Here is a 27,970-nt window from a genome sequence, read left to right on the forward strand (position 1 = left end):
ATTAGATTCTGGTTAGTGCTAAGAATACTAATGACGTTTTTAAAAAACTGAATTGAATAATCTGGTTGAATTCTTATTTGTTCTATTGGTTTGTAGATTGTCTTTCATCAGCCATCATGACATCTGTAACAAAAGGCAGTTTTGTGTTTTCCTTTTCAATTCTTAGATTTCCTTTTCTTATTGCATTGGCTAGGACTTCCAGTCAATATTTGTTAGAAACAGTGTTAAAAGGCCTTCTTATCTTCATGATTTGAATGGGAAAACTTCCTAAAGTTCCACCAGTTAGTATGATATTTGCTGCAGTTTTGGTTGCCCTTTAAACATATTAAGTAAATTCCCCTCTATTCCTAGTCTGCTAAGAGTTTTTTTAAAATCATACCTGGGAGCTGAATTATATCAAATCCTTTTTTCCCTCTATGTCTATAGAGATGATCATATGATTTTTCTCATTTAATCTGTTAATAGTGTGTCAATTAGTAATTTTTCTGACTTTGAATCATACCTGAATTCTTGCCGTAAACCTTGTTAATCATGATTTTAAAAATTTTGCTGCTGGGTTTGTTCTGCTAGTATTTTTATTTAGAAGGTTTCATCTATATTTATGTGTGGTTGGGTCAGAATTTTCTTTTCCTCTACCATTCTTCCAAGATTTTGAAATTGAGATTATATTAGCTACATGAGTCATATAACTTACCTTTCATTTTTATTGCCTGAAACATCAATTTTCATGATTTTCATTAACTAAGGATTTTATGTTTCTTAAAAGTTTAGTAAAAGTTGCCTGTAAAAACATTTATGCCTGGTGTTTTTGGAAGGAAGAGACTTTTACATCTACTGCGATTGTTACTTGATCTTATTTCTAGCGTCCTATTTTATGTTTTTTGTTTACCATCCTTTTTCTATGCTTCTTTTATCTTGCCATCTCTTTTCAAATTTTCCATTTTCCTTGCTAAATTATAATGATTTAGTGATGATCTCTTCATTTATTAACATATATCCTATATATTAAATCCAAACTATATTTTTTTCAATGAAGTCTAAAATTGTTTAACATTCTGAGACAAAAACCTTAGAATGCTTTAACCAGTCCTTGAAGATTCTCTTCCCACCACCTCATGTTATATTATAGCCTAGAACTTGCTTTACCTTTTTTAACATGCAAAAATTATTTTTTAAATTATAATCAGTAATTAAATTTGTTTACAAATTTAAGAATTTCTCTCATCTTAAAACAGGGCCCCCAAGTTGTTTGACATTCCTTCCTTGGAGAATTGGGTGTCTATGCTCCTCCTTCAAACTTGGTAGGCTTGTGACTGCTTTGACCAACAGAGTAGGGGGGAGGTGACACTTTAACTTCTGGGATTGGGTCATAAAAGGCAATGTGACCTCCCCCCTGGAACAGTGAGCCACCATGTGAGAAGTTTAGCTGTTCAGAGGCCGCCGTGTCACATGGAGTGCCCACAGAAGGCATCCTATCACAGCAGTCCTGTCTTCAAGTCATCCAAACCCAAGCACAGACACAGGAGGGAAGAAGCCTCCAGATGATTCCAGCCTCCAGCTGTCGATGCACCACTGTCCTTGAGTATTTCCGTCTGAGGTTCCAGACATCATAGATCAGAGACAAGCCATCCCTGCTGCGTCATGTTCAAATTCCTGACCCACAGAATCCACATGCATAATGAAAGTACTTCCAGGAAGCACGGTTTTATGCCACTAAGCCTTGGGGTAATTTGGTACACAGCAACAATAACTAGAACATGGTTGTTTCTTGTATCCCAGACCCTTATTTTTCTTCTTGCTGAAATGCAGCCTTTAAGTGCTTTTTAAGTGATGTTCTATGGGGCCACATTCTCTTTAATTCTTCGTAGAACCGAACAGGCCTTTACTTTGCCCTCACTCTTGAATAATGGTTGACAGTTCTTTATTCTCAGCACTTGAAAGATATAATTTCTGGCGTCCCTTATTACTCATAATGATCTGCTCTCTCATAGCTTCCAAAACTTTTTTAAATCTATCAGTATAGATTTTTAAAAATCCATCAGTGAGGATTAAAAAAATTTGTCTCGCCTTTTGGTGCTCTGCATCTGAGCCCGGGGTGTTTGTCTGAGTTGTGGAAACTGAAGAAGCATGGGTCTTGTGGTCAGGCCGATCTGATTTTGAAACAGAGCTCTGTCCCTTGCCATACTGATCTTGAGCAAGAAAATTCTCCAAGCTCCTTTTCCACCTATTGTTATCTGCCTCGAAGAGTTAATGTGAGGATTGAATGGTAGTACGTGCCTTCTAAGTATTTGTTATAATGAGCAGCATTGTCCTGCCTTGCTTCATGTTCTACCTCAGACCTCACAGGTTGTTGCAAAAATTAAATGAGGACATGCCCAATATTGTGCCTTGTGCATACTAGGCCCTCCATAAATGTTACCTTGTCTTTATGAGTAGTATTCAACTGAAGAAAGCTAGATGAGGTGGTGGCTTCGCAGCAAGAACAGGGGCTGTAGCATGGAAAAGATTCTAGGGGGCTCAGCATAGTCTGTGGCGCATCCAAGGGCAAGCCCCCTCTCCTCTCGGGTCTGCCTCCTCCTGAATACAGGAAAAGCAATTCCTGCCTCCTAGTGCTTGGCGGGGGCCTGGCTGACATGTGCAGTGTTTGGCAGGTTCTGGGTAAGAGAGACAGGCTTGGTCACCTACTCCTGCAGAAGCAGTCTGGAAGGCTGGGTCACCGCCACCTGGTGTGGGAGCGGGTCCCTGACGGGGCTGCCCCCGTGTGGCCTCCTCGGCTCTCCCTGAGTGGGTGAGCTACAACACTAAGCCAGAAGAACAAGTGCATGAGCCGGTGAAAGCTTGGGCCATAAGCAGTCCTCCCCCCTTGGTGGGCAAACCCGGGGTGGTTTCCCAACCATCTGATGCCGAAGTACTTCCAGGAACTACGGTTGTCTCCAGATGTTCCTACGAGTGAAATCGGGGGCAGGTGGTGAAAAGCCAGAGTAAAAGGGTAAAGGCACTGGCACTGACTTGGGATCCAGGTGTCCTCTGAACGGAAATCACAGCAGTCGGCGGAAAATACATGGGGGGTGTGTGTGCGTTTCAAAAGTGGAGACTCTATTTTCCTCAGCCCCATTAGGACTCAAAGTTCATCGCCTGCCAGCCTACCTTTGCTGACTGATTTTACCAGAAACTGCTGCCCGCGGCAAAGAAAGAACGTCTGGCTACTTCAGTTCACCGTATAGGCTCTTTCCGGGAGAAGGAATTAGGAAGAAAAGAGTGAAAAGGAATTAAGGAGAAGAAAGGAGTCAACTACCTTTGAAAGAGGTCGTTCTGGGCAGAGGTGGCAGAGACCCCCCGGGATCGCTGTGACAGTCCCCACCCTCACATGGCGGCCAGCCTGCACCATTCCCAGCGGCAAGGATCGTGCGAATTACAAGACAGATAGAGCTGGCCCCTGCCGTTGGGGGAGGGGGCTGGCGAACAGAGGGCTCTTTTTCCTAATTAGCTGTTTTTATACAGGGCACACATGACCCAAACACAACCACCAACTGTGTCTTTGACATATACAGGCAGAAAGGGGGAGCTGGGCTTTTGTCTGCCGCGGATTCTTTCAACTTGCCTGTCACCCCAAGCTGCAGAACTCAACAATAAAGTTGGATGAGCAGGACCACGGCAGACAGTGTGCTAAATGGACTTGGAAACAGGTATCATTTCAGCCCGCTTCGGGTTGGGAAATCCTGTCAACGGGAAATTGGGTGAACATCTCCTTGCCTTTTCTAAGAGACTTGTGACCATTTCTGCCATTTGCCTGAGTTTCCGGTATATCCTAAAACAGTGCGTGGTTCAAAAAAGAAAGGAATACATTTCAAGGAAAACTTTTCTTGGTAATAAATGCAACCCCTTCATAGAACCCTAACTGTCCTACTGTCCTGACCTCCTTTATCATATTGTTAACTTAGTAAAAACAAGTGAATTCCAAAGAATACTGCCAAGTGAATTACTTTCCCTGTCTAATGAAGAGGCCTCAATAATCTACATAATCACTTTAAGAATCAGCACACTGAAGAATAAGGGATAGAGCAAAAAAAGATGCCTGCTTTGTGGATGTGGGTCCGTATACGTGGGTGCGATATTGTGGATTCTTTGATTTTGAAGCAATGAACAGATGGCAAAAATGTTTTGGCCATTCGCTGGACTGAAGGCAGCTATGCGCGAATGGTTTTCCCAGAACCAGAGGTGACATGTGCTAACACTAACTGTGCTGAGCCGGAAGCCATCAAAACGTCATGCCTGATGGCACTGCCCAGGTAGGAGCCACCGGAGAATGTCCATGCGCAGCTCAAAGAGAACTTTCATCTGTAGCCACGGTGCAGGCCAGGGCAGAGAGCGTCCCAATGCCGAGATTAAAGAAATCCACAACAAAACACTTCTCCAAGTGGGGAAACACAGTCTTTCATGGACAGAGCTGTTTAGAAAAAATAGTGCCGCCTTTGTTTTACCACATACTCGCTTCGTTGTATAGCACAACCGGAAAATGGTGACAAGACCATAAAAAAGCTGGATGGAAAAGTGTCAAATTAAACCCGGAGTGAAACCCAGAGCCGATTGGCTTAATTGGAGGTAATGAGAAATGAAACCACATCTCTCCTTGCAAAGTAAAATAGTGAACTGAAGCAAGTACCTAGAAAAGCTACCAACAGCCCTTTGCTGAAATGCCTCAAAATTTGAGGCCAAAGTGTTTGGAGATTTCAGATGTCTGGATGATGCCTTAGGGTTTCTCCTCACTTTGCTAATGATGACCTGGACTCGATGCATCCTCCATTCTTTCCAGTGAAAAGGAATAAACTGTGTCCCACAATGTAGCACAGCATTCACCCTAAGTCGGTGGTTCGGTTCCTGCCTGTGGATGAGCGTAAGCGCCCCTGGGCAGAGACTCCAAGTTGCGTTACTCTGGAAGGAGGAGGTGTGCACCTGGGGAGGGAGGTGAGGAGCACCCAAGGGGTCAATAAAACCAAGGGAAAAATGAACATAAAAGTTCTAGGGATCCAACTGGGGCACAGTGTTAAAGAAACCTTTAGACACTCTACCCACTACTGGAGCATCAGTCGAGCCATATGCAAATATTCCAACTCAGAGGCTTTTCGAGTTCCCAGTCATGGGAAGTCCACACTATGGAATTCTGCAAAATAGTCCCTGGAAGCAGCATTCACTGGGGACACCTGGCCAAAGCGAAGCGCACCCACTGCTTTTAGTCCTCTCTAAACTCCAATAATACTAGCTGAGTGAGAACCTCCATTTTCAGATTTGCATACATTAGCACACAATGCCATCTTTCTCCCTGAAAGTCCTGACAATGTCGACTCCTTCCAGAACAGGTAAGTTTCAGGGTGATGTCCTTGTGGGCTCAGGGACAGCAAGTGAGATCAAGGCTGAGTCTAGAGAGGTGGAGTTCAAGCACGAAGTCCAGAGAGGAAGTGTTTGGATATAGGGAGGGCTGGGGCGGCCTTACCAAAGCTGGGGGCACTATGCAAGGTCATGTCCCGGATCACCCTTGTGCCAAAACAGGACCACATCAAGAGGAACTGCTGGGCCACTTTCTTCAGGGACCCTTGTCTCTTGGCAGCCACCTACAAGAAAGTGAACAGATTTAACAGTGGTCAACGTAACCTTTCATTTATTACGGTCTCCCTGAAAAACACTAGGAAGGTTCAATGGGTCTCCAAGTTCAATGCTATAGAACAATGGTTTTTGACTTGCTGTTTCTTCCAGCAAAAAAATATGCTTTAAAGAATGAAATCTTATGTCAAGACCCAATGCACACAGCAGATAAAAGAGATGCTGACCTGGCTGAGTCAGGGGAAGGAGACTCATGGTCCTGCCTCCTGCAACCCCCACCTCCGGAGGGGGCCCAAGCCTCTCCTCAGAACCCCAGGGCTCCATGGCTGCTGAGGAACATTCAGATAGCTCAGGGTGGGGCTCTGTATCTCCCAAGTGCCACAAAGGTGAGTGGCGGGTTGCAGTACCAGGGCTCCTCCTTCCGCTCCGGCTTACCAACCTTCACAACACACCGGTCCACCATGGTGTCTAGCCACTCGATGTAGGACTCGATGGGAGACTGGTCCTCCAGGAGGTGGTCAAACTCCTGGTACACTGTCAAACAAAGGAGAGCCCCCCACATATCACTGCAGCTGTGTCTACACAGAGATACATCTTAAAAGAACAAAGGAATGAAACTGAATAAAACAGAACTCCAGTCTTAACACAGCATTCAGGCTTTAGAAAATATGCCCCGACTTACCTTTCCAGGCTTATCTTCCCAGCCCCTGAGCACCTGAGAGCCTGGCTCCCATGTTAACTCGCCATATGCCCTCAACAAGCCCTACTTTCTCAGGCAGTCCCCTCTGCTCGCACTCTCTGGTTCCTCGTGGCCCAGCCGACATGATCTCTGCAGGCCCCTCGCCGGCAGAACTGATCACTTGTCCTCCGAGCTTCCCTAACGCTTTATTATCTCATATGCTCCCTTCGCTGCTAATGCTGTGTTACAGTTGCGGGGCGAGTCTCCCAGGCCAGTTCTCTGCCGGGGGTCTTTCTTAGCTGGGGCCTTCCCCATAGGTGGCCGCTATCCAGGATGTGCTTGCTTGCATGCGCAGACCCAGACCCAGGCAGTGCCGCTCCCTTGCTCTCTGCCCCATGGCAGGCACGTTTGATAGTTCAAAGCTTCTAAACCACAACTGTGGTGGGCAAGTCTCCCAACCAGCCTCTCAGGGCTCAGTACGCAGTCGATGCTTAATAAATGTTTGTAGCATGAAGGAAACAATCTCTGTGCCCTTAGTTTCCACTTTAGGAAAAGGGGAATAATCGTACCACTTTATAGCCTGTCTTCAGCTGCACGTCAGATAACCGAGTCCGGATGGGCTATGGAATTCGCGAAGCACCACAGAAAAAAGAAACCTTGCTGGGGTGACCTCCAGTTTGAAACATCTCTTTTCATGACCGTTTTTGTGTTTTTTGCATGTGGAGCTCCGTAAACCAAACCACACTTCCAGATTCACATCTTTTTTTTTTTTTTTTTTTTTTTACAGTTTTCATTTGTCCGAGCAGTTTTTGGTCTCCCATTCCATGGGCCTAGCCAAGGTGCTCTGGGTTCCCGAGTTGATGACTGCAACAAGACGCCAGCCACCACCCGGAGCTCAGAACAGGTTAGAATGAGAAGGGGCTTTGAACGTCCGTGAGTCGACATCGGTGTCCTTTTACAGAGGGGAAGCTGTGTCTCAGTGAGATTAAAGGCCCCCCTCAAAGTCAGAGGGTGAGTGAGTGCCAGAGCAGGGACTGGCGCCCACGTCTCCGACCTCTGTCTGGGGCGCTTTCCTCTTGATGGCACGGTCGGCGTGTCCGGTGCGTCGGCGCTGTTGCGCTTCGGTCAGTGAAGGTGGCGACGGAAGTGGCCAAGAGGGTGCTTCTGGTTAACACCTACTGGGTTCTTGCCGCGCCAGGCACCTTCCTCACTGCTTTGCGCAGACACTCCAGTCTAACCCTACAGCAACCTCGAGAACGGGACAGCGGGTTCTCCAACGCTGGGTGAGTGAGCAGATGAAGAACCCAAGGAGGCAGGTACTGTACTCCCCGTTTTACAAACGAGGGGGCGGAGGCGCTCAGAGACAGAGACTTTCCGAAGGTCTCGCCGCTGCTGAATAGCAGAGGCGGGTTTCAAAGCCAGCCTGAGCCCACGCTTGCCTCCCAAGCGCCGCACTGGACCCGCTGTCCCGGGCCCCATTCCTTCCCACCGCGTCCTCCCCATGTCAGAGACTCGGAAGCCAGGGTCACGGGGCACGAGAACCAGGGTTTGTTGGGCATCGCAACCCCCTGCTCTTAACCACAGTCGAGTTGTGCTCATTAGCACGCTGATGACCAGACATGCTTTTTTTTTTTTTTTAAGATTATTTATTTGACAGAGAGAGACACAGCGAGAGAGGGAACACAAGCAGGGGGAGTGGGAGAGGGAGAAGCAGGCTTCCCGCCGAGCAGGGAGCCCGATGCGGGGCTCGATCCCAGGACCCTGGGATCATGACCTGAGCCGAAGGCAGACGCTTAACGACTGAGCCACCCAGGCGCCCCCGGACATGCATTTTTTAATTTAGGGTAAGTGGGGCATTCCCAGGCAGGACCTATTTCACAGAGGTGATGGAAACCCCCTAAAGCAGGAAGGTGCAGGCTTGTCAACTGGTGATAAGGAGGGTGCAGCACATAGTTGTGTTTAAGAACTTACTTCCCAGCTGTCGGAGGCGGGGGGGATCTGCAGGGATGATACTCGTATGCCAGGCTACCTGCCTTGAGGGCTGGTGCCCTTGCTCAATCCTCTCCCCTCTCCCAGGCACTGTATCATACAGAGGTGTCCTCTTTGGAACATGCAACCATTTGTGAATTACTTGTTCAATTTCTGATCTGCCCTTAGCTCTAAGCTCTACATGGGAAGGGCAGTGTTCATATTATTCACTGCTTTTTGCCCAGCTTCTAACACACTGCCTGGCCCAGGACAGGCATTCAGTTAAGTACCAGCTGGGTTGAACTGAACCTCATTACTCCCTTCCTCTAGAAGAAGAGCACAGTCACAGCTTTAAAGGGTACCATTCTGTCCCGGGGCCTAAGAGAACTTGAAGAGGAAACCCCAAAAGGCTCCCTTCTTGGAGGGGCTGCAGTGACCTCCAAGGTGCTCCAGTGACCTCCAAGGAGCCTGGTCCCTAAAGCAAGTGATGGGGACTGCATTTTCCCCTATGAGTGTGGGTGACATTTTCCTCCTCCACACAAGGTGCTAAGGGGGGAAGAGAGCTGGGTCTCATGCTGCTGGGAGTCGTGTCATTTTGGGTTCCCATTCATCTGTCTGGCCCAACCAAACATTAGTGGCGCCTCATCCATGCTTGGCCTGGGGTGAGGTCCTGGGGACACAGTGATCAGAGGTACAGCTAGTGCTGGAAGGGGGCTAACACCCATGCTCTCTATTGGCCTTGTAGCAGGCAGCAAGGACAAACAGAGCAGGAGCATGATTGCAAGAATTTGGAAAGACCCCGCAGCCTCCAGAACTTGCCCATATCGCATCATTTTTGTCATCTCATTTTGTTCCTCCAAGTGAGTAGCCCTAGTGCATGTTGGTGAAGTCAAGGTTGGGTGTAGGTCGGGGGGCCCCGCTCTGCTGCCAGGGGTAAGGGTCACCAGCTCTCTGAGGCTGAGCCTTGTTCTCTGTAAAATGGGGGCGGCGGGTATCTTCCTTGTGGGGTTGGTGTAGAGAATTAACAAGATCGTGCCTGTGGTTAAGTCTGACACAAAACCCTGCGCAGACAAGGCCGTCTGTGAGCTCAATTCTTATTTTAGTGACCACCTCTAAGTTCTTACCAGGGGAAAGCAGGCTGACGGCTGCTGTGGAGGAAGGAATGAGCACGGAAGGAGTTCTGGGAAAGAAGCCCCAGGGAAGGTCCCCAGGGTTCAGGTTTCAGCTGCTCCAGTGGCTTCTGAAAAGCGCTCAGTGGGAAGGAGGTCTCTAATAGGAACATCTTTTGGAACTTACTTGTTTTTAAACACCACATGCTAAGCCTGGCTGAAGAAAGTTCCCTCAAGAGGACATACAGAAGGCATATACTGGAAATCTGAGGGGCCTGGGGCTCTCAGGAGAACTGGCCCAACTTCTCAGGGGGACGGCCGCTGTGCAGCTCCCCATTTCTGCACTCCTGCGCCCCTCCCCTCCCCCACCCCCCCCAGGAATGAGAAAGGAAGGCTGAGCAAAGTGAGGAAGTGGCCAGGAGACTCCCATCCAGGGCCGCTGGTGTGGGAGGCTGGGGGCAGCAGGCTGCGGTGAGCTCGTGAGGAACAGCAGAGGTGTGCTGACGATGGTGGTGTTCTCTGACCCCCTCACGTCCTCTACTGCTAAGAACACACAACCTGACCTCATCCAGACAACAGCTGGCACAGTATTCCTTCAGTCTTTGTCCACAGGGACATGAACACATGCTCACAGAAGTACACCACCATCCATTCCCCTCTCAAACATTTAATGCGATGGAAAGGTTCACCTGCCGATAGGTGGGCTGATTCATGTGACCCTCCGCTGGAAAACAGGCAGCGTATCCAGCTGACTCCAGGCTGACGTACACTCAGACGGGCAACACGCTTTTGTTCTCATTTTTTTATGCTACCTATGGGACTATGCCTGGCATTGAGAGTCACATCTGGGGCCTTTTGCATGACATTGTGTGCTGCCCAAATGCACCAGGCTCCCTTTCCCCCAGGAGTGTTGACACATGTCCTTTTAAATCAATCAGCCCTGCCGTCTGGGCTAACCCATTTAACAGGAACAATAAGAAGGAAGGGATCCTAGGGGGAAGGACAGGGTGAGAATGCCACTTAAATATTTACCAAGATACTTTTTCTTTCTTTCTTTCTTTTAAAAACAAAAACAGAAAGGACAGAATGCTTGGTGGAACATCTTACACTGGATGATGAGTTTCCGGTGCTCATCTCGGGAGTCTTCCATGGTGTAGAGGGTTTGCTTGGTGATGCTATTGAGGTCCACGTTCCTCCAGTCTTCCAGCATTTGGAATGTGATGTCTGCACTGTGGATCACCGTCCGAGATGCCTGTAATCCAAGCCCATCAACTCATTAGCTTGAGGGTTGTTAGGTTAAAACCCCTGCACATTATTTTCTTTTTAATGAATCTGCATAGGGTATTTTGCAAACTACTTTGAAATTCAGGAAAACTCCATTTCAGGAAATCAGCAGATGAGTCCATAACTCAGAAGACCCGTACAGTCTTTTCTCTTGTGGCTCTCTTTTCTCAGCTCTATAAAAAATTACTCCAGGGTGGCCGAGGCTAGACCAAACCCTGCTATTCCCAGCCCCTTTGGTCTTGACCGCTGGGGAACAATGGGATGAAGCCCAGAGACCTGTCAGCCTTCCGATGTAAGCTTGCGGGATGGGAGCTCTGTGCTTAAAAACCCACGTGTCTTTAGCGTCTGAGAAACAACATGAAGGGTGTACCTCTGGTTTCCAAATCTCCCAAATCACCCACTTTGCCATTTATGCCAGAGGCAGGGCAGGAACGGTGAGATGTGTGGGGGTGTAGTTCTGTATTTTCAGGTGCCTGGCCTGGAGGTTTCCTTCAGGTCACTCTAAAAACCCCTTCCTCCAACCTTGACCTTGAATAACCAGCACCGACCCAGAACCCACAGTATGAGGGAGAGGTGGCAAACGCCACACAAAGAAGGCAGGCAGGTGGCAGACGGGAGTGAGGGAAGCCAGCGAAGCGTAAGAGGAAGTGGGGCTGACAAGGAGGACAGTGCCTGCTGGAAAGGAGCTCAGCCCATCCACTTGATTCCTGCCCTGGGAAATGTGGTTCTGGGGCTGTTTAGCTGACATCTCCCAGGTTCAACTGTAAACTACGAAGTAAAAACAATTTTTGAACACATGCAAATCAAACAAAAATAAGCCCACCCACTTGAGGGCCAGATTTGACTGGCAGCCACCGGTTTGCCCCTTCTGCTTTAAGATCATTAATATTCTAATGAATGTTAACTGGCTGCCTTAATAGACTTAGATTCCCTTCCTTAAGGTACAAACTTAAGAGAAATACAAAGCTTTATGCCATCGAATTATCACCAAGGAGTTATAAGGAAATAGTCCACCTTTCACTGTACACATTTTTGTTATTGCTGAATTTTTTTATAGTAAGCATATGTCACTTTTGTGCTAAAAAGAACAAAAATCTGGAGAAAATAAACAAAAGGGGGTAAATATTTAACATACTGTGTGCCTTTGAACTCTTCTGGATGATACATACACAACAAACAAATCATCCTCTTTATGTTTTTTTTTTTTAAAGATTTTATTTATTTATTAGAGAGATAGCGAGAGAGGGAACACAAGCAGGGGGAGTGGGAGAGGGAGAAGCAGGCTTCCCGCCAAGCAGGGAGCCCGATGCGGGGCTCGATCCCAGGACCCTGGGATCATGACCTGAGCCGAAGGCAGTCGCTTAACGACTGAGCCACCCAGGCGCCCCCATCCTCATTTATTTCTGTGACTCACAAGGGGGGGGTGTTGTGTGACACTGAGCCCCCGGGCTACATTTGGTCATGTCTGGAGACATTCTTGATGGTCAAAATCAAGGTGGTACCTGGGGGTGGGGTGCTGCTAGGCATCTGGGTGCTGGCATGCGGGTAGAGGCCAGGGATGCTACTAAATCTTTGCACTGCACCAAACAACTCCCGAGAGCAAAGAATGATCCAGACCCACATGTCAGCAGTGGCCGAGAAAGCCCGATCTACTCAAGGGAAACGCAAACTTGCGCGCCAGAACATATCTGAAAGGTTAAGGGGCGACTGACGTCAGAAATTATTTTGTATGCTAGTCGGAAATATTTTGTGATTGCTTAATGTTATTCTTTATCAATAGAAATTAAAGGTACCAGTAAGAGTATATCAAACACCTATTATACTGTATTAAACTATCAAACAGCCACACCCCCGATGGATCTCTGGGGAGCTGTTCTGTGCATTTGCCCCTCATGGGCAATGACTTCAAAGGAGTTAGAAAACATAACACAGGATACATACCTGGCAAAGATGATTCAGTGATGTCTGCCGTCTCAGAATTTGGGAAAACCTTCTCGACACTGCAAGAAGGAAGAGTTAGTCTGAAGTATTTGCATGCTGTATGGTCCTACCTTGGATTTTCCAGGGGCAGATTTCAAAAAGTAGCTTATTTGCCTAAATGCGTTTCACTGTCCAACCCCATTTTATGCACCCGCTGGCAAAACCCTGCATTTGATTCTTTGTTCTCCTGTGTGGACAGCTATTTCCTAAAATGGCGATATTTGGGGTACATATTTCAAAGTCACCCGCATGCCATACTGGCAGGTGTGAGAAATTGTGGTGTCAATCAACCGTGAATAAAAGCAATTATTTACTTGTCTTTCATTTCGCTAATTGCAAGCTCAATCACTTCTCCCCATAAATAATTGCTGGAATCAAGTGGAAGCTTTGAAGAAGGCCCTTTAAAAGTAGTATATCTAATAGGGAAACTTGATTGAGCCTCAGCGGTGTGTGGTGTGAGGGGCTGCTTTTAGGACGGAACCCTGGGCTGCACTTTGAATGCGGCTTTGCATTCATAATCTGCCATTTTTATCAAATGATCTCCATGACCTGTTGGTGTGTTTTGCTGATCCTGTTTACCACAGTCATTTAACAGGCTGATGGTTCGAAGTGGGATGATCTTAAATCTGAAGATTTCAAGACCAAGCAGACAAGCCATGTGCCAGCCCCAGGTCTCCACGATTGCAGAGTTGTCTGGAGTGGTGTTTCCCCTCCTCGCCCATTCTCCAAGTGCCCCCGAGGTTCCCTGGGAGAGGGGTTCCCGCAGGCCCCAACAGGTGGAAGGTCCAACAGACCTCCTTGCTGCCAACTTTCAACAGGTTTGTTTTGTCAGCATAATTAAAACGGGTGCAGGGCATTCTTCTCATTAATTTCTGAACTGGTCAAGAAGCAGAAATTTCCCTGGGATTATTCTAATTTGTACTCAGAGCCAGCTTGGTTTGAAAAATAGGGCATGGGGTGGAGAAATGGGGGGGTGGGGGCACAGATGAACTTCTAATTTTCCAGACCGATCAATCGTTAATCCTTCTCCCTAATTACTTTTTCTTTAACTTTGTGATGTGGAATTTAGTGCTCATGAAAAGAAAAGAACTGAGAGCCGTGAAATAAAGCGGGCTTTATCAGTAGGTGCTGGGCACTGCAGGCGGCCTCAGCCTTGGAGCGCGTCTGAAAGGGCTCCCTGTGCCTGCCCAGAGAGGGTAATTTGATCCCCTTCATTTTCCCTGCCGCCACTTTCTCCCGGGCAAGAATGGCAAGCTGGATTCAAATGCTGCTTTAAGAAACCTGTATCTTAAAACTTTGGCTTAAAATCATTTCATCTTGGTGTAATAGCACATGCATCTTCCCACAAGTCCAGAAACACCGAGACAGAGAAATAGGACCAGTTTTCTCAGGCAAAACTAATGGGGGAGAGTGGCTGGTGATGCTCAGCAGAAAAGAAAAAAAAAAAAAAAATCACAGTCCTAATCCCCGTAGGAGAAATATTAATTTGGCTTTCTCATTAGGCAGAGAATTGAATATGTGAAGCCCTGAAGCCGTTTTCTGTCTCCTGTTACCACCTTTTTGGGGGGCAGGGGCTTCAGGGAAATCCCAGAGTTTTGGGGTCGAACAGATTTGAGTTTGACTTCTGGCCCCTTCTTACCAGCTGGGTGGCTGTGTGGCTTTGGGGAAGTTTCTCTGCCTCTTGGAGCCTCATCTGCAGGATAGGGATACTGCACCCTACATCACAGAGGTGGCGTGAGGATTAAATGGGGTGAGATAGTGGTGATGAGCAGACACTTTGGTGTCAACAGACAGACCTGGGAGCAAATCCTGCCTCTGTTACTGACTAACCCCCTCTAAGCCCCTTTCATTTTCCATGAAAGGAGAAGTGCGCCACCCATAACACACCTTTTGGGAGGACTGAGGAAGTTCGTGCATGAAAAGCGCTAGGCTTAATACCTGGTGCTTTGCAAACAGTGAATGAAAGTTATTATTATTATTGTATGAACAACCTATGTAAAGTTGTTCGGCACTAAAATGTTGTCCTCCCTTCCCCTCGGCTCCCCACCTCTGTACTTACATTCAAACTTAATGTTTCGCAAGTTTTCTGGGAGGTCATGGAGAGCCACTTTTAGCCACTCATCCAGCTGCTTGGCAAACTTTCGGATCACCTGAGTTAAGCTGGAAGGAGAAACGATCCATTTTAAGTGCCTCGTGTGTTGCCCGACGGGGTTGGGTTGTCCTGGAATCGTGTTTTGGCCGCCCCAGGATCACTCAGTGCAGCGACCTCAGGGGCTGGGTGGGCTGGGGGGCTGAGCAGGGCCCGGAGGGAATGTGCTCTGGTGCCTACGCTGGTCACGGGGGGACGTGGCGCCCCGACTCTGAGCAAAACGCCACGTGTCCTGCTTCTGTATGAGCCTGCGGGAGGGGTGCAGTCGGAGGGCGGTGGGCCCGACAGCACCCCTGTGCTGCCACTCTTGCCCCAGCGCCCGCCCCCCCAGCCTGGCTCCGGCTGTCCCCGCCGCCGCCGGCCGCTTGGCAGGACCTGGGAAGCACCGGCACAGCCCTGACCCTGAAACCATACCCCGTTTTTGGAGAGCCGAGGGCTGTTTGGGGGCAGGGGGTGAAGGGTGAGGGGATGGCAGGTTGCAGCATGAGATGGGAATCGGGAGGACCTTGGGCATCACTTTCAGGCTCTCCCTGTGAACAGCATGGGCTGGGTCCTCCTTCGGCTTGACTCCACAGGGACCTCAGCCCCTGGGGAGCGTCACACTGTCCTCGTCCCCCAGCAACACGGCCTACCCGGCCCTCGGCAGTGCCCTACGGACTCTCCTGTCAGACCCTGATCACTGGCCTCCCCTCCCCACCAGGCGGTCCCATCAGGTTTCTCGTCCTTCACTCCTCACTTTGCCAACCTTCTCTAAGACCCTCCACCAGCCGCGGGCACCATCCCCACTTTTCAAGGAACACAGCCGCAAAGGGAGAACTTTGCAGCATTCCACTATAGCACAACTCTCCTCCTCGGCCACCCTGACAGAATCAAGGGCCACCCCATGTCATCCCCTCCTGCCCCCTCAGGAACCCCACTTCACTGACCGCCCCTTCTCCCGGATATCCCACCTCTTCCTCTCACCAAGCATGTCTCACCTTAAAAATAAACCCTCTTATTTCCTCACGCTCTCTTTTCAGGGTACCACCCTCTGTCTTCCACTTCACAGACGTCCTTCTTCAGAGAGTTGTCCACACTCTTTCCTTTCCTTCACCTCCTGCTCACTCCAGTCCCTCAGCCCAAACAGCTCCCACTAGGCAGTAAGCTGCATCCAGATGTGAACCCAATGGACTCATTTTGGTTCCCATCTGGCTTGATATCTTGGCAGCATTTGGCTCTATTGGCCCCTCCTCCTTTTGGAAACATTTCACTTTCCCTGGTGGTTGTGGCCCCTGTCTTGTGGCTACTCCTTCTCAGTCACAAAGCTCAGCCCCTCCACCTGGCCTTTACTTCCTCCATCTCCTCCACATCTAGTCCTGGACCCTTGCTTGTCACACTTTGTCCTTCCCTGGATAGCTTCTCTGTGACCACAGCTTCAGTCACTATCTACATTTGCTTTTAATTTTAAGGTCCAGAGCAAAGGTCTCCAGAACTCTACACCAACCACCTACAGGGCCCCTCCATTTAGCATTCTAAAGACACATCAACCTCAGCATGTCCAAACTGAACTGATCGCTTCTCTGTCAGACGTCCTTTTCTTATGTTCCCTATTTCACCGTGAACTCTACTTACCCTAAAGTTTTTGTTTTCAACTTTTTTATGTGAAAAAATTTCAAATATACCCCAAGATAGAATGGTATAATAAACCTCCAAGTATCTCTGACCCAGCTCCAATAACTAGCAACATTTTCCCACTTCAGTTTATCACATGCCACTCTGTCTTTTCAGGAATGCGATAAGCAAATTCATGATGTATCATTTCAGAAACTTTGTGTCCATCTTCTAGCATGCACTTAAATATGTATGTATGTGTATACACACATACACACAATTTAAAACCTCCATGCCATTAGTATACCTAACAGAATGAACAGCAATTCCTTAATATTATCTAAAGCCCAGGGGCACCTGGGTGGCTCAGTCAGTTAAGCATCTGCCTTTGGCTAAGGTCATGATCTCAGGGTCCTGGGATCCAGTCCCACATTAGGCTCCCTGCTCAGTGGGGAGTCTGCTTCTCCCTCTGTGCTCTCCCCCCCTCTCGCTCTCTCAAATAAATAAATAAAATCTTTAAAAAATATATTATCTAAAGCCTAGTCTGTCCTCAGATTTCTCTATTTCTCTCAGAGCAATCTTTTGGTTTCTTTGAATCAGGATCCAAACAAGGTCTACACACTGCACAAAACATTGCCTTGTTCTATTTCTTAAGACTTTTAAAAAATTCTCTTTCATGCCATTGGTTTGTTGGCCACCTCATGTTATTTGTTCCCTGGAATGTCCCACACCGATTTGGTTGATGTCTTCCTCATAGTGCCATTTAACCTGTTCATCTATCCTGCGTGCTTCTCATAAACTGACAGGTCTAAAGAGTAGATCGAATTAAGTTACATTTTTTTTAAGGCAAGAGACTTCGTAGGTGGCCCCTGTACTGCCCACTGTATCACACCATGAGACTTATAATGGTTGGTTGTTCCTCTTTTACTGTATCTGGTTTTGACACTTGAATCGTCTCTCTTCCCATGAGCGGGTACTGCAGATTTTATCTCCAAATTGTCTCTCAACCTCATCCAGTCTTTCCCTCTTCTCCCTACTTCCAGCTATCATCATCTCTCACCTGGGCCAGTATGACAGCTTCTACAACAGTGGGTACAAGAGCCTACCTGCTCTGCTACTTCCCTACCTCTACCCTGTCTTCCACATTGTGAGAGGGATTTCTCTAAAACACTTGCAATTCTGATCTAGTTCACCTTCTGATTAAAACCCCCCAAAGCTTTCCCATTCTTCTTAGGATAAAGACCAAAATCCTGACCGTGATCCCCAAGGCTCACACTCTAGCCTTGCTTCCTCTCCAGCCTCACCTCGCATTCTCTCTCTTCATCCATGTTTCAGCCCCTCTTGCCTCCACCTAGTTCTTTCCCACCTCAGGGCCTTTGACCTTGGCATCCTTCTGTCCAAGAGCATCCCACCCTTCTTCACCTACTGGACTCCTCCTCGTCAATCTGATCTCAGAGCAGGTGTCACGTCCACAGGAAAACCTTCTCTGAAACCCCCTACTTTAGGTCAGAGCCCCTGATTGTTCCTCTTGAAGGGCCAAGTTGTGACAGTTGGTAACTATACACTGACTTGTGTGATTATCTGATTCATGTCCATCTTTCCCACTAGACTATATGCTCCAATGCGGAGGCAGGGACTATGTCTATTTTGCTTATCACTGTGTGTTCAGCACCTAGCATAGTGCCAGACACCACACTGAACCCCTCTTTATCTTTCTGACTTCAGCTCCTCCCACTCCCTCTCCCCACCTCCACCCTTACCCCCTGCCAGCTTCCTCAATTCCCACAGCACCAGCTTCCTGTTTCTTCAGGTCCTTGACAACCTCACCAGGGCCTTTGCATCTGCTGTTCCCTCAGCCTGGAAAGCTCCTGCCCCAGACTGTAGCTGGTTCCCTCCCTTCCTTAACAACTTCAGAGGTTGGGTTCAAGTGCTGACCACAGGATCTGAAACTGCCAGTATCCCCACCTCCCAGCTCTACCAACTATCTCAACACTCTTGAGACTGCCAAATGTTTTAAAAAGATCAGTCTGGTTCCTGGGATGAGAGTCGAGTATAGAAGGGCAAGGACAAAACAGGGAGATCTGTTTGGAGGTTATCCCAATAATCTAGGCAAGAAAGCATCCTGGTTGAGGGTGGTAACAGTGGAAATAATGCAATGTGGTCAGATTAAAATATTTGGAAGGCAGAGCCAACCAGGAGGTCCTGGTGAGTGGATGCGGGTGTATGAATAAAGAATGTTGTCAAGGATGTCTTCGTGAAAGAAGTGGTATATGTACCCCCTGTGCCTAGCAGAGTGCTTGATATCCAAGAGGTGCTTAATAAATGTTGAATACTGAGTGAACCAAAAGTACTGCACACGTAATAAAGCCAAAGTACATTCTCGGCAATTAGGACATTGGATCCAACTTCTAAGTGAGAAGATTTCTCAGAATATTTGGCCACTCTTGACAGAGGTCAAAATTTAGAGAGGTGTCTGGAGTGATCATATGATGGCTGTTGTACCATCAAGGAGGGTGGGCTGCCATTCCACACCCATGACACCTTTCCCGGGGGCCATTATTTGCAGCTGGCGTAGAGGAGCTGGCCTTCATACGGGAGCAGGAAGTAAGCAGCAGGACCAGTGATGGGTCTTCTCCTTTGTGCAATCGTTTGATTTTATTACAGTGAAGAAAAGCGGGAAGTGACTCATCCTGAAAAGGATTCTATTTTGGGACTTGGAACTGGGACTGCCAGATTTTTAGGAGTAATCTGAACAGAGCAAGAGAGGAGCTGGCCTCCTGATCACCTAGCTTGGAGTGGCCTCCTGGCCTGCTCCACCTTCCTGCAGCATCAGATGATGCTGACCATCACCCTCTTCCTCACTACTCTCCTTCGACGGTATGCACCCTGCGGACTGACACCCTTCTCTGCTAACTTACTTTGTCTCCTTCCATCTCACTCCCCAGGCTGGCACTCCCAGGGTCTGTTCTGTAGCTCCAGTGCCGCACCTTCTCATCCCTTTTACGCAGGTGGCTCCCTTGTCTATAGCTCCAGCTTCAGCCCTTCTCCTGCATCTTAATTCCACACTTGGAACTCTGACTGACTTCCAGCCGTGATGCTGGAACAACAGCAACAGCACTGATACCAGCTACCTTTTAATGAGTGCAGTGTGCCAAGTGCTAAACACTTCACACGTGTTTTCTTATTTAATCCTCACGTCTACCCTATGAAGTAGGTACTGTTGTTAGTCCCAGCGGAGAGGTGAGAACCAAGGCTCAGAGAAGTTACTTGATTTGTCCGAGGAGATAACAAATAAGTGGACAAGCAAGATGGAGGCCCACATGTGTTTGCCTCCAAAGCTCTGGTATCTCAGTCTTCTCTTTGCTTCTCTGATATCTCATCTTCCCTGCCCATCCACCACCCCTATACACATATGTGCGCGTGCGTGCACATACACACTTCCTTACTTCTGATAAACCAATCATTACTAACAACCACTACACCAAGATCACCTGGGAGGTCACAAGAGGTGAAAAGCCCAAGTTTGAGAATGAGCTACCTTTCTTATAAATAAACAGCAAATGGTTCATAGTTATCTCTATGTTATCACTTGTTCACCTGAATTTCAATACACTTTACTGTGTTAGAAGGTAAGAGGCAGGTCTGAGCTAGTCAGCTAGTGCGAACCTCCAGAGTCCAATCTCCTTTCTACCCTGGCCAAGCATAGGGCCGGGCACACAGAAGGCACTCAAACAGGCTTCAGGGAGGAATGAGCACATAAAATTGTGAAAAGTCAGCTGTCTGATGAGGTCTGGTCTTTTGAATAACTTTTTCTCCCTGATTTCATGAGAAAGGTGCTGGATTTCTAAGTCAAGGATCACTTTGGCAATTAGTTAACAATATAATTTTTAAAAATGGTCTCCTCGGGCAGACAGTGATCTTAGTGAGAGCAGGGAGCACGTGTATCTTCTTTAATGCATTGCTCCAGGACTCAGCATAGTGCCCCGTATGTTGTGGTAATCAATAAACACTGTTTAATGAAGAATCAACAGTGGAGTCGTGACTGTTTCATTTATTTGCAGGTAAAGGTGGACTAAAGTTATTTCAGCTCTTAAGCTTCAATTTTTATGTCTATAAAAACAAGCCAATTATAGAGGAGGAGACAGGGGTCAGCATTTCATTAGCACCCCACAAACTGCTTCATAACAAACTACAGATGCCTTGCCTGTGTGTAACACCTAGTAAGCACTACTAGAGGTAGGTGAAGCTCTCATATAAAGGTGTGTATACTTCTGCTGACCCCCAGGAGGTCACTACAAAACAAAGGTACACATTTGGCCACTATCTAGTTCCACTGAACAATGTGCAAGAAAGAATAACTCAAAGCCTAAAGGGGTCCATATATATATATATATATATATATATATAATATATGTGTATATTTATTTTTATAGTCCTATGCATATTTAAAATTTAAAATCAGATATATATGCATTTGCACAGGGTTATAAAAAAATCCCGTCTTAATTAGAACACTAGAAAAATATAGAAAAAAATGAGACTAAAATTTGACCATAATCCCACCAGGATGTAATCTTTGTTGCCTTTCTAGGTGTGTTTCTGTTCCACCTAGAATGTGGAAAATTAGAAAGAGTAACACTCCCACCATAACAAGAGAAAGCCAGATAATCTGCAAAATCCTAACTGTTCTTTAACCCATCAGACAGCTGAGGTCACAATTGCCTAGCTTGGAATACATAGAAAGACAGGTACCTCCAAAGAGAGGAGGACTTTGGAACAGGTTCATCTATATCTGAGGGAGGAAAGTGGGACATCTAAGTAAAAAGAATTCAGCTCAATTTGTAAAACAAATTGCTAAAGGCAATGTGTGAACTCACATGAGAGTATAGAACTCTGGGAGCGACGGATGCAAAGGAAGTTTACGTCTATTCACAAGATCTTCTCCACAGACCTCACCAGGTTCTAATGAAGAATCCCCAAGAACAGAGAATGGAGGAAGCTTATCTCTGAGGTGCCTGTTTGCAGGAGGGGAGCAACCACTGCTGTGGGAATAGCATGAAGCCCTAGCCAGCCCTCTCTTCCCTATACAACAAAAGCCTCAAGTGGCTAGTGGGAGGACAGAAACACTGTTGACTGTAAGCAAAGAAAGGGACCAATTGCAGGTGGGGGAAATAAAAACAAACTCCCTAACCTTGGTAGAAACCCATCACGGGCTCAGACTATTAGAGGTTTCTCTCTGGGGTGGGACAGGATCACTGAGAGGCCCAACTCTGAGAGCCAAAAACACAGGGCTTGCTGGGACTAAGCCAGGACAGTAGGGAACCCCCACCCCCCCACCTCAGCCCCAAAGTGGCTAACAAGTGTGTATACTTACAGGGAAGGCCTAAGGGTGTAGCAGCAACATTGAAAATAACTACCTCAACAAACAAACTTCCAACATAAGCACAGGTACCCCAGAAGAATTTGGATCTGGTAGTCCGCTGAGGGTACCCATAGCAACAGCAAAACCCACACCCAATCAATGCCTGAATCAACGGACTCAACTCAACTCAATTCCTCACGTTAAGAGCCTAGGAGAAAAGAGGCATGCCTATTTCCAGGCATAAAGACTATCTACTTCAGTCTCTACTGTTCTTTTTTTTTTTTTTTAAGCAGTCTCTACTGTTCTAACCACTGTTTTGAAGTCAATAAAAAATTATAGGATACACAGAAAATTAAGAAAAAGAACCACTATGACTAAATGGATAAAAAAAACAAGACCCATCTATATGCTGCCTACAAGAAACTTATTTCAGACCTAAGACACATACAGACTGAAAGTGAAGGTATGCAAAATGAGAGTGAAAAAAGAAAAAAATGATGGGTAGCAATACTTATATAAGACAAAAAAGGACTTTAAAACAAAGACTGTAATAAGAGACAAAGAAGGGCATTACATAATGATAAAGGAATCCATCCAGTAAGAGGATAAAACAATTATAAATATCCAAGCATCCAACAGAGGAGCACCTAAATACGTAAAGCAAATATTAGCAGACATAAAAGGAGAAGTTGACAGTAACACATTAATAGTAGGGGAACTTAACAGCCCATTTACATCAATGGGTGGATTATCCAGGCAGAAAATCAGTAAGGAAACAGTGGCTTTGAATGATACATTAGACCAGATGGACTTAACAGATATATTCAAAACATTCCATCTTAAAACATCAGAATGCACATTCTTTTCAAGTTCATATGGAACATTCTGCAGGATAGATCACATGTTAGGTCACAAAACAAGTCTCAATAAATTTAATATTTAAATATTATTAAGCATCTTTTCTGATCATAAGGGTATGAAACTAGAAATCAATTACAAAAAAAAAAAAAAAAACTAGAAAAAACACAAACACATGGAGGCTAAACGAAATGCTACTAAACAACCAATGGGTCAATGAAGAAATCAAAGAGGAAATGATGGGCATTAAGGAGGGCACTTGATGGAATGAGTACTGGGTGTTATATGCAACTGATGAATCACTAAATTCTACCCCTGAAACTAATAATACACTATATGTTAACAAAATTGAATTTAAATAAAAAATTTAAAAAAATACATAGAGACAAATGAAATTGAAAACCCAATGGTCCAAAATCTTTGGGACACAGCAAAAGCAGTTCTAAGAGGGAAGTCTATAGTGATACAGGGCTACCTCAAGAAACAAAAAATATTTCAAATAATCTAATATTATACATAAAGGAATTAGAAAAAGAACAAAGCCCCAAGTTAGTAGAAGGAAGGAATAAAGATCAGAGTGGAAATAAATGAAACAGGAACAAGACAAGGGTGTTCACTCTCACCAACTTTTAGTCAACAGAGTACCAGAAGTCCTAGCCATAGCAATCAGACAAGAGAAAGAATTAAAAGGCATCCAAACTGGTAAAGTAGAAGTAAAACTGCAGATGACAGATATATATAGAAAACCCCAGGGTCCACTGTAAAACTATTAGAACTAATAAATGAGTTCAGTAAAGTTACAGGACACAAAATTAATATACAGAAATCTACTGCATTTCTATACACTAATAATGAAGTAGCAGAAGAAGAAATTAAGAAAACAATCCCATTTACACATGCACCAAAAAGAATAAAATACCTAGGAATAAACTTTAACCAAGGAGGTGAAAAGCCTATACTCTAAAAACTGTAAGACACTGATGAAAGAAACAGAATACAACATGAACAAATATAAAGAAATACATGCTTATGGATTAGAAGAACTAATATTGTTAAAATGTCCATACTACCCAAAGCAATCTATAGATTCAATGCAATCTCTATCAAAATGCCAACAGTATTTCTCAGAGAACTAGAACAAATAATTCTAAAATTGATATGGAAACACAAAAAATCCCAAATAGCCAAAGCAATCTTGAGAAAGAACAAAGCGGAAGGTACCACAATCCCAGATGTTAAGATATACTACAAAGCTAAAGTAATCAAAACAGTAAAGTACTGGGACAAAATAGACATATAGATCACTGGCACAGGATAGAGAGTCTGAAATAAACCCATGCTCATATGGTCAATTTATCTATGGCAAAGGAGGCAAGAATATACAATGGGCAAAAGACAGCCTTTGAAACAAATGGTGTTGGGAAAACAAGACAAAAACACACAAAAAACCCCTCAAAACAGATTAAAGACTTAAATATGAGACCTGAAACCACAAAACTCCTAAGAGAAAACCTAGGTAGTAATCTCTTGGACGTTGACCTTAGTAACACATTTATGGATATGTCTCCTCAGGCAAGGGAAACAAAAGCAAAAATGAACTATTGGGACTTCATCAAAATAAAAAGCTTTTGCACAGCAAAGGAAACAATCAACAAAACAAAAAGGCAATCTACTGAATGGGAGGAGATATCTGCAAATGATGTATCCAATAAGGGGTTAATATCCAAAATATATGAAGAACATATACAACTCAACACCAAAAAACAGGTAATCCAATTAAAAATAAGCAGAGGACCTGAATAGACATTTTTCAAAGAAGACCTACAGATGGCAAACAGACACAGGAAAAGATGCTCAACATTACTAATCACCAGGGAAGCGCAAATCAAAACCACAATGAGAAAGTACCTCACACCAGTCACACTGGCTAGTATCAAAAAAGCAAAAAATAAGAAGTGTTGGTGAAGATATGGAGCAAAAGGAACCTTCCTGCTCTGTTGGTGAAAAGGTGAATTAATTCAATCACTGTGGAAAACAGTATGGAGGTTCCTTGGAAAATTACAAATAGAAATACCATATAATTCAGTAATTCCACTCTAGTTGTTTACTCAAAATGAAAACACTTATTTGAAAAGATATATGCATTCCTATATCCACTGCAGCATATTTACAACAGCCAAGATATGGAAGCAGCCCAAGTGTCCACCAATAACTAGATAAAGAAGATGTGGTATATATACACAACGGAATATTACTTCACCATAAAAAGAATGAGATGTTGCCATTTGCAACAAAATGCATGAACCTAGAAAGTATTATGTTAAGTGAAATAAGTCATACAGAAAAGACAAATACCATATGGACCTCACTGATATGAGGAATTCTTAATCTCAGGAAACAAACTGAGGGTTGCTGGAGTGGGGGGTGGGGTGGGAGGGATGGGGTGACTGGGTGATAGACACTGGGGAGGGTATGTGCTATGGTGAGCGCTGTGAATTGTGCAAGACTGTTGAATCACAGACCTGTACCTCTGAAACAAATAATGCAATATATGTTAAGAAATATATGTTAAAAAAGAAGAAGAAGATAGCAGGAGGGGAAGAATGAAGGGGGGGAAATTGGAGGGGGAGACGAACCATGAGAGACGATGGACTCTGAAAAACAAACTGAGGGTTCTAGAGGGGAGGGGGTGTGGGAGGATGGGTTAGCCTGGTGATGGGTATTAAAGAGGGCACGTTCTGCATGGAGCACTGGGTGTTATGCACAAACAATGAATCATGGAACACTACATCAAAAACTAATGATGTAATGTATGATGATTAACATAACAATAAAAAATTAAAAAAAAAAGACAAATACCATATGATTTCACCTATACGTGGATTCTAAAAACCAACCAACCAAACATAAAACCAGAAACAGACGCATAAACACAGAGAACAAACTGGTGGTTGCCAGAGGGGAGGGGGATAGGGAGAATGGGCAAAATAGGTGAAGGGAATTATGATGTACAAACTTCCAGTTTTAAAACAAGTAAGTCACAGGGATGAAAGGTACAGCATAGGGAATATAGTCAATATTATAATAATGTTGGATAGTGACCGATGGTAACTACCCTTATTTCAGTGAGCACTGATAATGTATAGAATTGTCCAATCACTATGCTATATGCCTGAAACTAATATAACATTGTAGGTCAACTATACTCCAAAAATAAAAGTTTTAAAAAGAGAAAGGATCCACTTTCAAGAGATAAAGCAATCAAGAGAACCTGGCTATCAAACAGGGAATTTAAAATAACCATGATTAATATGTCAAAGGCTCTCATGGAAAAGATAAACAATAAGCGTGAACAGATGAGGAATTTCAGCAAACAGAAATAATAAAAATGAAATGTTAGAAATGAAAATAAAAACAAAACATGGCAACAGAGATGAAGAATGCCATCAACAGCTTCATTAGTAAAGTTGACATATAGTAGAAAAAAATCAGTACGCCTACAGATAGGCCAATAAAAATGACCTAAACCAAACCACAAAATGAGTGAAAAAAGTTAAACAGAGCCTCCGAGGCGGTTGTGGAACAGTATCAAATGGTATGACATGCATGTAACTGAAATAACAGAAGGAGAAGAGAGAGAGAAAACAGAGCAGAAGATAATGGCAGGGAGTTTTCCAAATATAATGAAACACATCAAAGCACAGATCCAAGACATTCAAAAAATCTCAAGCAGGATTAAAAAAAAGACAAAACAAAACAACGAGACACATCATATTTAAACAGCTAAAAGCTAAAGATAGAGAAAATCTTGAAGGCAGCCGGAGGGGGAGAAAAAGGCACATTGTATACCGAATAGGCAAGATGTACGAACATGCAAGCCAGCAAAAACAGATTAAAATCTTTAAAGTGCTGAAAACAAAACACAAAACTTGTGAATCCAGAACACCATACCCACTGAAAGTATCTTTCAGAAATGAAAGAGAAATAGACTTTTTTGGACCAACAAAAGCTGAAATAATTCATTAGCACCCGACCTGCAATGTTAGAAAAGTTCTTCAGGCAGGGGGATATGATAATATATCACAGAAACTGGGATCTATATAAAGAAATGAGGATCAGAAATCATTAGACTGAAGGTAAATTTAAAGATTGTTTTCCATATCTTTAATTGCTCTAAAGGATAATTATCTAAAGCAAAAACAGTAACAATGTATGTGAGTTTAGAGCATATACGAAACCAAAATGTGTGACAGCAACCGCATAAAAAATGAGAGGATGAAATGGGGGTAGACTGTTGTGAGGTCCCTGTACTACGTGAGAAGCAGCATGATATTATCTGAAGGTGGGCTGTAAGTAAGAAAGATCTTAAACCCAGAGGCAACCACTAAAAATTTTTTTTAAAGAGATATAAATAACAGTCTGGTTATGGAGATAAAATAGAATAAAAAAATTTAATCTAAAACTAGACACAAAGAGAGGAAAAATGGATAAAAACTGAAGGAACTAATAGAAAACAACTAGTGGGGGGGCGCCTGCGAGGCTTGGTCAGTTGAGCGCCCGAGTCTTGGTTTCAGCTCAGGTCATGATCTCAGGGTCATGTGATTGAGCCCCACGCGGGGCTCTGGGCTCAGTGGGGAGTCTGCTTGAAAATTCTTTCCCTCTACCCCTCCTGCCATGCGCTCATGCTCTGTCACGCTCTCTAAAAATGAACAATCTTTAAAAAAAAGAAAACTGGTTAGATGGAAATTTTTAATGAACCATATCATTAATATCATTAAATGCAAAGGCCTAGACATGGCAACTAAAAATGGAAATTGTCAGATTGGATAAAAAAGCAAAAACTCACTATATGGGTTACATAAGATCTACTTTAAATATGAAGACACAGAGGGGTGCCTGGGTGGCTCAGTCATTAAGTGTCTGCCTTCGGCTCAGGTCATGATCCCAGGGCCCTGGAATCGAGCCCCCAGTCGGGCTCCCTGCTCCGCAGGAAGCCTGCTTCTCCCTCTCCCACTCCCCCTGCTTGTGTTCCCTCTCTCACTGTGTCTCTCTCTGTCAAATAAATAAATAAAATCTTTAAAATAAATAAATAAATAAATAAATAAATAAATAAATAAATAAGACACAGAGTAACAGGGTGGAAAAGGATATGCCATGCAAACCTCGAATGATAAGGGGCTGGCAGTGGGAGGAAGAGGGGCATGAGAAAATTTTTAAAGTGATGAAACTATAGGGCGCCTGGGTGGCTCAGTTGGTTAGGCGACTGCCTTCGGCTCAGGTCATGATCCTGGAGTCCCGGGATCGAGTCCCGCATTGGGCTCCCTGCTCGGCAGGGAGTCTGCTTCTCCCTCTCCCACTCCCCGTTTGTGTTACCTCTCTCGCTGTGTCTTTCT

General features: G+C 45.1%; 1 protein-coding gene across 2 annotated transcripts in view; it reads right to left on the bottom strand.

The window, feature by feature from the left end:
• Nucleotides 1–27,970, bottom strand: part of RFX4 (regulatory factor X4) — a 133,952-nt gene that overhangs the window by 28,636 nt on the left and 77,346 nt on the right. For both annotated transcript variants that reach the window (XM_021687598.2, XM_021687600.2), the window contains 5 exons: nucleotides 14,678–14,778; nucleotides 12,580–12,638; nucleotides 10,462–10,606; nucleotides 6,038–6,132; nucleotides 5,492–5,609 (listed from right to left, as the gene is read on the bottom strand). In XM_021687598.2, coding sequence (XP_021543273.1) covers nucleotides 5,492–5,609; nucleotides 6,038–6,132; nucleotides 10,462–10,606; nucleotides 12,580–12,638; nucleotides 14,678–14,778 — 518 coding nt within the window. The remainder of the gene's footprint in view (nucleotides 1–5,491; nucleotides 5,610–6,037; nucleotides 6,133–10,461; nucleotides 10,607–12,579; nucleotides 12,639–14,677; nucleotides 14,779–27,970) is intronic.

Source organism: Neomonachus schauinslandi, chromosome 5, assembly GCF_002201575.2.
Source record: "Neomonachus schauinslandi chromosome 5, ASM220157v2, whole genome shotgun sequence".
Taxonomy (NCBI): domain Eukaryota; kingdom Metazoa; phylum Chordata; class Mammalia; order Carnivora; family Phocidae; genus Neomonachus; species Neomonachus schauinslandi.